Raw genomic sequence first — 13,890 nt, 5'->3', positions numbered from 1 at the left:
ATTTACCTTTGCAGAAGCCATGCTGGTTCTCTCCTAGCAGGGCCTGTTGTTCTATGGGCTTTACAATTTTATCCTTGAGGATGCTTTCCATTAATTTGCCTGGAACAAACATTAAGCTAACCGGCATATAATTTCCCAGATTACCCCTGGATCCCTTCTTGAAAATTGGTGTTACATTTGCTCCTTTCCAGTCCTCCAGTACAGAGCCCGATTGCAGGGATCTATATATTTAATTCTCTTAGCTGGCATGCGTGCCCAGGATTTGGTGGCAGAACTCTCGCAAGAGTTCCTGGCATTGGGCGAGAGGTTTTTTTTGGGGGGGGGGGATGGGGGCGGATGGTGGTGGCAGGCCACAAAATGTCCTGAGGAGGCAGCCTCAGATGGTTGCCGGGACACAGCAGCGGAACGACCTGGCCTGGCCAGGCCAGGCTGTCCCAGGTAAGGGGGAGGAGGCGGCAGCAAAGCCCGGCCTGGCTGCGGGAGGTGGCGGCGGGACAGCCTGTGAGACAAGAAAGTGGCAGGGAAGCAGCGGAGAGACTGGAAAAGTGGTGAGTGGGAAACGGGCGGCAGGGCGAAGCCCCGGTGCCTGTTGCAGTCTGGGGCAGGAGGGAAATGGGTGGCGTGACTTCCCTGTTAGCCATCCGGGAGGAGGAATGGTGGCGGTGGGGCTCTTTTTGGCTGCCCGCTAAGGAGGGCCTGTGGCGGCGGTGAGATCCGGCCCAAAATGGCCGCTGGCCGCCTGGTGAGGTAAAGTGCTCAGTGGCGGGGGGGAGGGCGGGTAGGCAAGAGAGTGGGCTGGGAGGAAGGGAGGGGTAGGGAGGGAGAGTGGGGCAGGAGGGAGGGGGGACAGCTGTCCCCAAAGAGCGCACAGATGCTCTGTGCGAATTGGCTAGTAAATTATATATTTTAGCAAGGAAGTCGGCAGTTTCACATTTGAGTTCTTTGAGGACTCTTGAATGGATGCCATCCAGCCCTGACGATTTGACAGTTTTCAATTTTTTTCCAGACAGTTTAGAACATCATCTCTTGTCACTTCTATCTGACTCAGTTCTTTAGCCTCCATCCCCGAAAAGTCTGGTTCAGGAACAGGGATATTATCAGTATTCTCTGCCGTGAAGATGGACGCAAAGAACTCATTTAGCTTCTCTGCAACCTCCATATCCTCCTTAATAATCCTTTCACTCCCTCATTGTCTAATGGTCCAACTGTTTCCCTGGCAGGTTTCCTGCATCTGATGTATTTAAAGAAGTTTTTGTTATTCCCCTGGATGCTTTTAGCTAAATGTTACTCAAACTCCTCAGAAGAAACCTTGCATTTCTTTTGCCAGAGTTTGTTCCTTTTTGTTCTTTTCATTTGGACAGGCCTTCCAATTTCAGGAGGAAGTCTTATTCCCTTTTATGGCTTCCTTGACTTTACCAGTTAGCTATGCCGGCATCCTCCTGGAGTTAGTGGTACCTTTCTTCCTTTTGGGTATATAATCTAACTGGGCTTCTAGTATTGTAGTTTTGAGTAAACTCCATGCATTCTGGAGTGATTTGATTCAAGGTTGAATCAAATAGCAAAATGGTTTGTGTAAACCTCCTGTTTTCATATCCTTTTTGTATATGAATTGTTTGAAGTTTGTGGCTTTTGGTGGTAGACAAGTGCTGTTTTGCCATCTTGAATTAATTGTTCAGATTGACTACTCGGTGCATTTCTCCACTGGCAGCTTCCTCCCTGCCCCCAAGCCCTGCTCCCCATGTCTTGGAGCAGTGCTATGTCGGTGGAATGGTGTGGGGGGCAAGTGGTAGCTGCTAGGACTCTACTGCAAAACAAAAAATCTTCAAATGCTGTTGCTGTCGCAGATAAAAGATTCCTCCATGAACCTTAAATGGGCCCATCTATGTAGAAGGAATCTGCTGGGGAGCATTTTCACAGCCCCTCCTCCCACAGCTAATAGCTAGCCCTGTTTAAGAACACCACATATTCTGTTTCCCTCTCCCAATGTCTTGGTGTAGAACCACCATTTTCAAAGGCAGCAATGCTCTCCTATCTGGTCTTCTAACAAAGGGTGATTTAAAGCTAGCAACCTCACTTTTTTGGCGATGAGCAAACAGAGTTCAAGATCTATAAGAAATGTCTCATATGGAACTTTTCTATACCTTCTTTTTAGCAGTTCGTTTTGTTGAAGTATGTTTTTGTTTTTATGGGATAAAATGGAGTATTCTGATTCAGTGATCTTTGTTTTAGTGGCCTTATGGAGACATCTGTAGCATCAGCCCTGTTGGAAGAGGACAAGGAACAGAATTCAGTCTCACATTTCGTAAGGGGAGTGGGAAAAAGTCTGAGACACTCAAGTTTTCTACAGAACACAGAACAGAACTCCTTACAGAAGCACTGGTAGGAACCTGGTGGTTTTGAATACTGTTATCTCTCACTTTATTGCTAATTGCACTAAAAATGAGAAGTATTCTTTTTCTGATGAGTGTTATGCATTGTACTAAAGTTATACAAAGTTGATTACTGATAGTCTCCAGGATAGCAATTAAGACTTCTCTGACAATGTTCCAGTTCAGATGTAACTAGCACCATTTGTTATGTGCATGAGCCGTGCAGTGTTCCCTCTTATTCCCCACCCCACCAATCTGTGTGCAGATTGAGTTTTGTTCTGGGCGGCAGTATCAAGGCAGTGTGCATGCACATGCATTCAGGTGGGGCCTTCCTGAGTGGGATCTAAATGGGATCTACCACCAGAAACTTGTAATCTGGTAGGTGCCAAGAGTGTACTGCTTTAAATGTGACTTCGAATCAGCTAAAGACAAATCATTCATGACCAATAACTTGACAATTTATATAATAACACTAACATGCTATATTTCAGTTGTGGAGAAAATATGAATTTCTGCTAGGAACTGCTGATCCATACTGGGAACTACCTCAATTAAAGCTCTTAAGTTTCCCATTACTTACTTTCAAGTAGTGAAAGAGGCTTTTCCCCTTAGACCCTGTCTGTTACACTTGCCACTATATTATACTTGATTCAACATTTCAGGTCAAACTGGAAGGTTCCTGCTTAGGTGTGAGAGCACATCCAAGAAATTCTGTGGGGAAATTTTACACAGAGACGTAAGTCTTGGGTAGTATACAAATATGTTAAATAAATAAAATAAATAAAAATACTAAAAGGAATTCCATTGTCTTTAATAGATGAAATTTCTCAAAGGGTGTTATATGCAGCCCTGCTTATTTATTTATTTATTATTTATTATTAAAACTTTTATACCGCCATTCCAAAAGGCTCAGGGCGGTTTACATTAAAACACCATTAAAATCAGTTAATAATTAAAACAAAAATAATAAAGCATAAAAACAATAATTAACAATTAAAAACATCGTAAAACAACAATTAAATAATCAGAAGAATTTAAAAACAAGTTTTAAAAAGCTGAGAAAGCCTGGTTGAAGAGATGTGTTTTCAGGTGTTCTTTGAAAATTTCCAGAGATGGGGAGGATCGTATCTCAGCAGGGAGCGCATTCCACAATTCCGGGGCAGCAGCCGAGAAGGCCCGTCTCTGTGTAGCCACCAAACAAGTCGGTGGCAACTGGAGACGGACCTCCTCAAGTGACCACAATGAGCGGTGGGGCTCATAGCGAAGAAGACGCTCTCTTAAATACCCAAGGCCTAAGCCGTTTAGTGCTTAACTAGCACTTTGTATTTTGCCCGGAAAACTATTGGCAGCCAGTGTAACTCCATCAACAAAGGAGTAATGTGGTTTCTCAGAGATGACCCAGAGACCAACCTGGCTGACGCATTCTGAACCAACTGAAGTTTCCAGACTACGTACAAAGGCAGCCCCACATCGAGCGCATTACAGAAGTCAAGTCTGGAGGTTACCAACAAATGTACCACTGTTTTGAGGTCATTGATCTCGAGATACGGATGCAGCTGGCATATCAGCCGAAGCTAATAAAAAGCACCCCTGGCCACCGCCTCAACCTGAGAAACCAAGGAGAGACGTTGATCCAGTAGTACTCCCAGACTGCGAACCTGTTCCTTTTGGGGAAGTGTGACCCCATCTAGAACAGGCAGATCAAAATCGTCTCTAGAGTTCCGACCCCGCACAATAAGTACCTCCGTCTTATCTGGATTCAGCTTCAGTTTATTCTCCCTCATCCAGCCCATTACTGCTTCCAGGCAGGCATTTAGGGAGGATATGCCAACTCCTGAAGAAGTTGACATGGAGAAGTAGATCTGGGTGTCATCAGCATACTGGTAACACCCAGCTCCAAATCCCCTGATGAGCTCTCCCAGTGGTTTCATGTAGATGTTAAAAAGCATTGGAGAAAGTATGGAGCCTTGAGGGACACCATACTTAAGCTCAGATTTTGAAGAGCAACAATCTCCAATCTTGCTTGCACTCAGAAGTAAACTGGGGTCTTAAAGATCACAGAGGAAGGGCTGCTTCCAGAGTTCCCAACCTCTTTTTCAGGCTTAAGCTTAGAAAAAATGCAGTGCTCCCTTTCTAAAACATACCTCTTACTCACCGCTACAGTGGTGGGAGAAGCAGCATTGAGCAGATGGGCTCTTTCCTTTCTCCCTGGCACACTGCACACCAGGAGTAAAGTAGTGGTGCTCTGGAACTTTTTTCTTCTGCTTTTCTGCTTCCCTTATCCCGATGTGTTAGATAGTTGGCACATGAGGAAGGATGTGTTAGCTGAGAAGCACACGAGTGGTGGCTGTTGTCCTTCCAAGGACTTTAGTATACGAGAGTAGCCCTTGAAAAGACAACTCCTGACAGCCACCATGCCAGTCTATCTGCTGTGAGGAACCAGAATGTCAGGACAGGGAGCGAGGAGAAAAAACTCCCTGTTCTGTTACTTTATTCCTAGTGCATTACACACTGGTGGAAGGGAGGAGAAAGGAAACTCTTCCATCCACTGCCTCCCACCACCACTGTAATTGCCAAAAAGTAAAGGGCAAGGCTTTGGGGGAAGAGTGGTTGGAAAAGTGGTAGAGAAAGTTGGTGGGGTGGTGGTGGGAGCTAACATCTTTCAAACCCTACATTGGTTTGAAAAAAATTATCCAATTTCTTCCCAATTGGTGGGGAGAAGAAATCGGATCATTTGCAAGTTAATGAGACACAAGCCGGAGAGAGCTCATCCAGCTCTAATTCCTAATACTGGCAGGGGATACAACTCTAATTCATAAGTGTTAAGAGGATCACCTAGTTTAAATATTTGTGCTTAACTGAAAAGCCCTTGGCACAGACCTCAAAGCTTGTGCCCCAATGAGCTAAATTTATCCATATTAGCCCTGTATATAGTGAGAGAACCAATTCTCCCGCTCTGGCCGCAGCAAGAGCCTATTGGAAACGGCAATGGGCGCACATGTGCACCCATTGGCGTTTTCAGTAGGGTCTTTCTAAGGCCAGTGAGAGAATTGGTTCTCTCACTTGCACAAGAGAGCTGATTTTCCCACTCTGGCTGTGGCAACAGCCAACGCAGAAGCAGGAGCAGGAAAAGACAAAGGTGGCAGTGGGAGAAGTTGCACTCAGCCACCCAGCACTGCCGCCTCGACAGCAATAGCATGGGTGCGATCTTGACGAGGCAGAAACCAGTAGGGATGTGCGCAAACTAATTTGTACATTCATGGGAAGCGAGAGGGGGGGTTGCTTTAAGGAACGGTGCTGCCTACCTGTCACCCCCACCCCACCCCTAGCGCTCTCTAAAACTGTGTGCTGGGCTGCAGCATTCTTGCTTGCAGCCACAATCCGTGTTGCCATACTCATGGCCAACACATGCGTGTGGGGTGACCCTGATCAGGGCTGCAAGCAGGAATGCTCTAGCCCAGCACACCTGCTTTCTTTGGAGAGTGCCAGTGAGGGGAAAGCGGCGGGGTGGGGGCTGACAGGTAAGGGCGCACCTTCCCTGTCCCTTAAAGCAACCCCCACCCCCGCCCTTAGAATCAGCCGAACTGGTTCCATGCACAGCCCTAGAAACAGAGAAGCTCCATGGCAGAACGCAAGCAGCCATTGCAGTGCAGGGAGAGAGGTTGAGACTGCGTGGCTGCTACAAAACCGAGTAGAGGGCTAGACTGCTGTGCATAGGGTGCAGCCCCACACCTTAGAGGGAACAGTGGAGCCATGCTAAACCTTGGGGTCTCACACTCCCTTCTCTCTGCATCCTTGTGTGCAGGGAAAGGAGATTAGAAGCTTTTATTTGCAACAAACGGCAGGTTCACTTTCAGGCAAAATAGCAAACTGATTTCTTGTAAACCATGAATAGAGGCTTCTAATTATTTTGCCTTGTGTGAAGGTGAGGGAAAAAGATGGAGAGGCAGCAATTTTGAGGCTTGCTGCAGTTCAGGCATTTAAGAGCAAAGGTGGTTTGTTAACATCTGAACTAGGTAGTTTCTCTAAACTCAAAGAAGTATGCAACAGATAACTGTAATGCAAATAATCACTGCTGATTTTTTCCTTTTCCTTTTCTTTTCCCAGAGATTCAGAACTGATTTTGCTGAAGGAAAAATCACAGGAAGGGTAAGTGTTTCAACTTCTTAAAATCTTCTTTATGTTTTAAGTTTCATTTCTCTGTGGATGCTCTTGCAGTTGTTGAGTTGGAAAAAAACTCTTGCATCCTATCTCCCCAGTCAAATTAGGTCGCATGTGTGCTTTCACCCTCTATACTAAGTAGCATCTCACTGGAGCCATGTGTGTTTCCTAGTTATATTCTCTTCCCTATAGGCATACTGTGTTCTGTTTTATCTCCTGCTTCTTTCTTGTGGAACAGGATAAGCTGGTCTAATCTTCCAGAGCTGCTTTGAATATAGAGGCTCTTGCTACAGTGTAGGAGATTACATTAGACTACGTTCTTTCCTGCCTTTGACTTGACAAGTCATAGGGACATAAGAAATTGCCATATACTGAGTCAGACCCTTGGTCTATCTAGCTCAGTATTGTCTTCAGGCTGACAGTGGCTACTCGAAGGTTTCAGGCAGGAATCTCTCTCAGCCCTATCTTGGAGAAGCCAGGGAGGGAACTTGAAGCCTTCTGCTCTTGGTACCATTGCTAGAGAAATGGAATATGATTGTGACAAACTGTACACTAAATGAAACTTAAAACACAAATGTCATCCATAGATTTTGCGAACACAATCTTGTTTAGCATCTTTAATGTAGCATCTTTAACTTGCACATTAAAATATTGTGTAGTTTTCAAAATATCTTTGAAAGATATGCATATCTGCTGTGATTTGGGTTCAGGAAATGCCTTACTTTCTTCATTGCAATATTTCTAGGGATATTAACTGAAATTGCACGATTAATTTCTCTCATATGTTTTATTTTAGTTGGCTTGTTTGGAAGTTGCATGAGTGATGAGAAGGGGAGCAAAAGACAAATTGTAGCTCTGTTTAATGTTTGTTGCAGTTCCTTCACTCTCTTGTTTCACAGAAATCAAATATTGTGCTTAAACTATTGGAGGCTTTCATTGATTCATCTTAGCTTAGTGCAGTTTGTCACATATATAGTATATTATAGCCTGTACATGTTTTGGGAAACTAGTTGACACCAGTTTTCTAGTATGTGCACACTTAAGGTACATGCAGTCATGTTTGTCCTTGTGGGTTCCTCATCAGGCCATGTGATTGCTTCCTACATATTTGAGCTTTCTCTAGGGCCAGTTTATGTTACATTTTTCTCTGTCTCATAGCAAAATGCGAGAACTGCTGAGACATTTCTTGCTTTGAAGCACTGAAAAAGTACTCAAAATATATGACCAACTGTGATGGAATAAATGTCTAAAAATACCTTACTCTTTTCATATTAAATAACTGCTCTACTGTAGTGTGGTACTGAATGAACCTTTTGCCTCCTGTTCAGAGATACAACTGTTACAAGCACCATTGGAGTGATACAAGAAAACCTGTCATTCTAGAAGTGACTCCTGGAGGCTTTGACCAAATTGATCCTGCAACTAATAAAGTCCTGTGTTCTTATGACTACAGAAATATTGAAGGATTTGTTGATCTCTCTGACTATCCAGGAGGATTCTGTATACTTTATGGAGGATTTAGTAGACTAGTGAGTATTACAGCAGAACACTTTCACCTGTGCCTGAATCTCTAGAATCTAACTGCCTTGAATTTTATAGACTTTTTTGGTTGGCTTGGCAAGGTCAAAGCTATCTAGCATTCAGTATTGGTTTTTATTATTTGAGTTAGGAAATATAAGGGCTCTTTAATAAAATGCAAACTATGATCACTAAATATTGCTTAGTTAGATGTGTATTATTTCCCTGGTGATTGCTCTTATATATTTTTGGTCCCGTTCCCCCAATCCGTCAAATGTGGAGAAGAAATGTGCAGTTTCTCTTGGTGGTTTAAAGTTTTGTTGTGTTTGAACAAGCCAGAATATCAGTTTGATAGGCCCGTGCTGGTAATGATATTTTAATAATGGTTTAGCATTTTGTCTAAACCAAGCATTTGACTCTTTGCTCAGGCCTCAGGATGTTTGGAAGACAACTGATTAAAAATATCTTTTTTATTTAGTTAACGTTAGCAGATCGTTCATTATATTCAGTTTTAGAAATCCAATTGTATTCAAGATTATGGATTTTTAAACTTTGTTGCCAGTGTTCTTAGTATGTTGATATCAAAGAACTTATTGAAGTCTCTTGAAATTTGCAGCATTTATTTGCTTCTGAGCAAAGGGAAGAAATAATCAAAAGTGCAATAGAGCATGCTGGCAATTATGTTGGTATCTCTTTGAGGATAAGAAAAGAACCATTAGAATTTGAACAGTATTTGAGTCTCCGCTTCGGGAAATACAGCAATGATGAATCTATTACATCTTTAGCAGAGTTTGTGGTTCAGAAGATATCTCCTAGACATCAGGTAAGATCTTAACACTGAAATGTGTTGCTTTCATTCTTGAAACTCCCTCTTCTGAGTGTATATGTGTTTCCATTGGCTCCTGTTCTGATTACCCACATTTTTAGTAATTCAGATGTTCTTTCTTGTGACTGTATACTCCTTATGGTTTCTATAGGAAGAGATGTACACTGCTATTCCCTGAAAAATGAAAGGTTTGCAGAGGGATTAAATGTATGTACAAGATGTACTAAAATACTACACATGAAAACCAGAGACATACTTTGCATTAAGCAGAGAACTTGGGGTAAAGTGTGTACCAACAGATGGGCAGAATCCAAAGAATTGAAACTAGGTCCAGGAGTCCATAGTGGCTTCTTGAGCAGCAGTGGTCCATGTTCTATAATAAATTCTTCCTGTTTGGAAGAATTTTCCAAGCAGGCAGTGATGTAGCATGGGGACCAGATGTCAAAAGAGGGGAAGTTGTCCTGGACTAGTACAGTTCTTTGAATCTCAATGTAAACATTTTCAAATCAGTCAAGTGGGGGCAGCAGAAATGCCCCCACAGTATGGAGGTGCACCTATTGTAATAGCATTCTATTTTATTGAATATCTGTACATGGGTATTAACACTTAGAAAATCAATACTAAGTAAGTTTTCATATTCTTCTCCCCCCTCCGCCACATGCAACAGTAAGACTGCAATCCTATACACAGGACAGCACAACTTCAGCTCTGCAGCTGTTACTGGACTCCCATTCTGAATCTCAGTGGCTAACCAGGGCTGATGGGAGTTGTAGTCCAGCATCTACAGGAGGGCCAAAGTTGTGCAGCCCTGCTAATGTACATATAAGAGAGCAAGTCCTATCAACTCATTTGGTCTTCAGAATAAACATACACAGGGTTGCTTGAAGTTATTCATTTTCTTCTCTATAAAGGAAAGAGTTAAGCTTCCTTTCCAAATTATACAGTAGGTTAGTAGCAGCCATTGCAGTACTGCCTAGGAAATTACTTCTAGTAACTTTATGTGATAAACACTTTTTATCATTGACAATGATAATGTCAATAACTTTCTTGAGTTTTGTACCTAGTTTCTATGAACAACTTGAAATAGGATTTAACAATATTGTAGCTGTAACTATTTTAAAGAGGGAAATTGGCCCCAAATGTTAAATCTGTTTGGTTTCTATAGCTCACATTAGAAAGTAATGCCTTCTTCTTCTCAAGGAACCAGTGAAAAGGATATTGGCTCTTACAGAGACCTGCTTAGTGGAACGTGACCCAGCTACATACAACATTGCAACACTGAAACCCTTAGGAGAGGTGAGGAGTAAGCTTGTTTAGAAGTTTGAATCAGAAAAAAATACTACAGTATACTACAGAATAAAGTAACTTAAGCTATTTTAAGACTTTTGCTCAGGCTTGGATTCTGACTTTTAAAACTGGACCATATATGAAATTTGAGTGTTTAGGTAGCAAACATCAGGATCTAGAGAAAAATCAAGAGTATGTTGTGTATAATGTTTAAACTTGTAACAGTGGCATCTTAATATATACAGAATAATTATGACTATTTGACACACACCTTTTTTTTTTTAAGGTATTTGCATTGGTGTGCGATTCTGAAAATCCACAGCTTTTTACCATAGAGTTTATCAAGGGACAAATCCGAAAATATTCTTCAACAGAGAGGTATTTTTAAATGTTTGAACTGTCAATGGCTTTATTGGGATGTCAACTGAAGAATAGTAACCTTAGGCAAACAATATAGTACATTACCTGCTATGGTTACCTTGACTACTAACCAGGCCACTATTCCATACTCACGGAAGTGTACTCACGTGTACTCATTTACTCACATGTACTCACATTTGATTCATTTTGCAAGGAGCTTAATATGGGGAACTAACTTATGTGGCGGGAATACAGTAAGCTCTAGACTTGCCATCAGATCCTACAGAAACTAGAAAGGATTCAAACAGGATTCTGAAAATAAGTTTGCCCTACAGTAGATAGTCTGCTAAAGAGTAGTTTCTGTTAGGCCAGAATCCAATAGCATTTACCCCAGTAGGAAGCTAGCAGTATTGTACTTTGTTCTCATCATGATGATGATGAAAACAAAGCAATGAACTGAAGTAAACAATCAAGAAAAAGCAGAAACTTAAAAAATGTAAGTAGATATTGCTTAGCTAGTATGCCTTTTTCAGAAATGCTTGAACTAATTCTGATAAGCAATGAACTAAACTACCAGTCAGCTTGATTCCTCTCATTAAAATGTCTCTGAAGTATTACTTTCCCCACTACTTCATAACAAGCTAGTCATTAAATCATGCATTTCTTTCAACCTCTTTATCAGACCTCCTATCTGTCATACTATATTAAGGAAAGCTAACTTTGTTTTTCTTCATGCCACCCCCTCCTATGCTATAATGCAGATTACAGCAGCTTTGTAATTAAGCCCCAGAAACCTACCCCCTGAAAAATGTTGACCTTCCTGTTTAGGGGCTTACCCTTATTGGTGGCTTAATTTTTTTTCCCCCTTCCCAGGGGCAGTGGGCAGGCATTGCCTTTTTTGTCCTGCTGTGCCTTTGCAAGCTACAGCAGCTTCAGCATTGCTTGAAGCACTGATGATGTGTCCAGTGACCAGCTCCTTCCTGCAGCAGTTTTCTCTCTCGAATGTGCTAGGACCTTATGATGTAATACAGGGTCTCTTCCTAGTGCATTTCAGAGGGCGAAAGATAGCTATCAGTAGGAGCTGGCCACCAAGAACATTACCAGCACTTCAAATGCTGCTGAAGCAAGTTCTGCCCACAAGAGGCATGCCATTTCAAAAAAAATTAACCCCCCTCTGATGTCACTTGACTCAACAAAAACTTCAGGTCACCAGTGTTGACCAGACAAGTGCTTAAACAATTGGATTACACTATAATCTGAAGCACTATCAAGTTGCAACATTCTGCTATCAAACATTTTGTCTTCATCATATCAACAAATCTATCCTATTTGATGTCCAATATCAACAGCAATTGTCTTCGTATAGAGCAACAAATGACTGCTCTATATAAAACTCACAAAGTGCAGTATGTGCACACGGGAGAGCATATCGAGCTTTATTGGCTGGGAAAACTGACAGTTCTTTAGTTTAGCTTCCAAATATTTGGTAGGAAAAATATTTTAACCACTTATTTCCCCAGGGATTCATTATTAGCCAGTTTACTGGATGGAGTAAGAGCATCTGGCAATCGAGATGTCTGTGTGAAAATGACACCAACAGACAAAGGCCAGCGGTGGGGTCTCTTAAGTGTGCCAGTGGATGAGGAAGTTGAAAGCCTTCATCTGAGGTTCTTGGCAACACCTCCAAGTAAGTCTTCTCTTTTTGGGGTTTAGCATTTTGGAATATGCTAATTAACCAAATATGCACCTTTTTAGAAAGTGGTGACTCTCTTATATTTAGCAGAGGGGAGAGTAACTGTCGCTATCCAACCCCAATGTGTTTAGTTCTTCCCCAGTGAATTTTGCTGGTTTCTGCACTGTGTGAGAGTGAGACTTCAAGCCCTTCTGGGAAAATCTTCCTCTCTACAAACTGCTTTGTGAGCTCTTTTGTAACAATTATTTATAGACTGCTCTTTTATTTAAATCCATGAAGCAAAGATTGCTTATGTGAATGTCCTGTAAAATCTCCATCTGACTTTCTTTATTTGTGCTTGTCCCATTGCAGATGGCAATTTTGCAGATGCTGTTTTTAGGTTCAACGCGAACATTTCATATAGTGGAGTTCTGCATGCGGTTACACAAGACGTAAGTTGAGAAAAATCTTCAATCTTTCAGTGTTTTGTTAAGGAAAAGATTAACCTCTTCTCTCTCTTCTTCAGGGGCTGTTCTCAGAAAACAAAGAGAAGCTAATAAATAACTCCATAACAGCATTGCTCTCACAAGAGGGTGACATTTCAGCATCTAATGCAGAGCTTGAAAGCCAGTTTCAAGCTGTCAGAAGACTAGTTGCATCCAAAGCTGGATTCCTTGCTTTCACTCAGCTCCCAAAGTAGGTCCTTCTAACATTAGCCTTATGGTAGCCAATCTGTAATAATCTCAGGTAGTTATATGGGTTGTTTATTTTCTGAGTCTCTTGCAGTAGATTCTATTGCTTTAGCATCTCCAGTATTTAATTGATCTGTATGACACAATTCCAGTGTTTTATATAGACAAACCTTGTTATACACAGAACTGCTATTCACGGTTTCACACATCCGTGGGTGTAAATACCCAAACTCCTTGTCCGTGGATATGAAAGGATTAAAACTCACATCCGCAGTTCCTAGAAGGCCAGAAATGACCATGGAGGCCATTTCCAGCTAGCAGTTCGTCCACAGGAGCCATTCTGTGGCTCATTTGGTCAAAAAAGAGAGGAAAAAATTCATGACTTCATGCGACTTTCAGGGGGCATTGCTGGATGCCAGGAGACCCTCAGAGCACAGTAGGACACTTTTGTTGGCCCGTTTTCCTTTAAAAAAAAAAACACTGTTACCACACTAATGTGGTAGAGTCTTGGAACCTAACGTCTGTGATCCCATAGACTCAATGCCTCATCTATTGCAATGTGCAGGAATGGAACCTCAGCAGATAATGAGGTCCATATATACAAACTGCACTAGATTGTTCCATTACAGCAAAAGCAGTGCTGTGAAAAAAGCTGTCAGATGTTTTGATTCACTTTCTGTTAGAGGCTTATGGATGACTCTTGGAACTATATCATTAGAGGTAGGAAGGCCTAGTTAAACAACATTGGAAGTCTTAGCACTGAAAACTGAAGGCATCCTATGATCCTCTATACTTAAGTGCAAAGACAGTAGAGTACTTTTATTTTCCTTAGGATTAAACTTTCTAATGCAGCTTGATTGGGTACTGCAGTGGTTCCTGCCTCAGTGACTCCAGGAAGATGAATACTGTTTAGAATCCTATCCCTGAGTGCAGCTGCATCAGCAAGTATGAGGGTCTTAGGGTGAAGCTTTCATGATAAAGATGGACAGGAATGCATACAACTGA

At 42.0% G+C, this 13,890-nt stretch overlaps 1 protein-coding gene across 12 annotated transcripts in view; it reads left to right on the top strand.

Moving 5' to 3' along the window:
- Nucleotides 1–13,890, top strand: part of DNAJC13 (DnaJ heat shock protein family (Hsp40) member C13) — a 98,411-nt gene that overhangs the window by 10,140 nt on the left and 74,381 nt on the right. For 9 of the 12 annotated variants that reach the window (XM_053262494.1, XM_053262492.1, XM_053262486.1 and 6 more), the window contains 9 exons: nt 2,230–2,379; nt 6,477–6,518; nt 7,859–8,059; nt 8,665–8,871; nt 10,075–10,170; nt 10,448–10,539; nt 12,042–12,208; nt 12,566–12,645; nt 12,720–12,889. In XM_053262494.1, the coding sequence (XP_053118469.1) occupies nt 2,230–2,379; nt 6,477–6,518; nt 7,859–8,059; nt 8,665–8,871; nt 10,075–10,170; nt 10,448–10,539; nt 12,042–12,208; nt 12,566–12,645; nt 12,720–12,889 (1,205 nt within the window). Of the gene's footprint in view, nt 1–344; nt 549–2,229; nt 2,380–6,476; nt 6,519–7,858; nt 8,060–8,664; nt 8,872–10,074; nt 10,171–10,447; nt 10,540–12,041; nt 12,209–12,565; nt 12,646–12,719; nt 12,890–13,890 lie in introns of those variants that run through there. The other 3 variants (XR_008309977.1, XM_053262485.1, XM_053262484.1) reach the window with 1 other exon arrangement.

The sequence above is a fragment of the Hemicordylus capensis genome, chromosome 6 (genome assembly GCF_027244095.1).
Source record: "Hemicordylus capensis ecotype Gifberg chromosome 6, rHemCap1.1.pri, whole genome shotgun sequence".
Lineage (NCBI taxonomy): Eukaryota > Metazoa > Chordata > Lepidosauria > Squamata > Cordylidae > Hemicordylus > Hemicordylus capensis.
Note: the sequence above shows the minus strand (reverse complement) of the source record. Positions and strands in the feature narration are given on the sequence as shown.